This window comes from Diaphorina citri, unplaced genomic scaffold (genome assembly GCF_000475195.1).
Source record: "Diaphorina citri unplaced genomic scaffold, Diaci psyllid genome assembly version 1.1 scaffold118612, whole genome shotgun sequence".
NCBI classification, from domain to species: domain Eukaryota; kingdom Metazoa; phylum Arthropoda; class Insecta; order Hemiptera; family Psyllidae; genus Diaphorina; species Diaphorina citri.
Window position 1 is genome coordinate 1 of NW_007495549.1, and position 272 is coordinate 272.

Below are 272 nucleotides of genomic sequence, written 5' to 3' on the forward strand. Positions count from 1 at the left end.
CACTCTGGCTAGACTATGACTCGGCTACAGCAACACTCAAGTCAGACAAAACTCTGAGTGATCACGAGTATCATGAAATCAGTGATGAAGATAAAGACAAGACTATTGCCGAGAGTCCCCGCTTTGAAAAACATTTTGATTTCGAACTTGGTCCAAGTCTGCTGGATGAAATGGATGCCATGTTCCGTAACTTGGGGAGTGATAATATCTCTCCACCTCCTTCTCCTATGGATCCTTCAGATAGTAATAAGCGTAATGAGTTGCGGGAGATA

The 272-nt window shown here is 43.4% G+C and overlaps 1 protein-coding gene across 1 annotated transcript; it reads left to right on the forward strand.

Moving 5' to 3' along the window:
- Positions 1-8: 8 nt before the first annotated feature.
- On the forward strand, positions 9-269 carry LOC113473825 (the record flags this gene model as incomplete). Its single annotated transcript, XM_026833269.1, has 1 exon — positions 9-269. A coding segment is annotated over one exon (261 nt), but the record flags the coding sequence as incomplete, so codon positions are not given.
- Between the last annotated feature and the right edge of the window lie 3 nt (positions 270-272).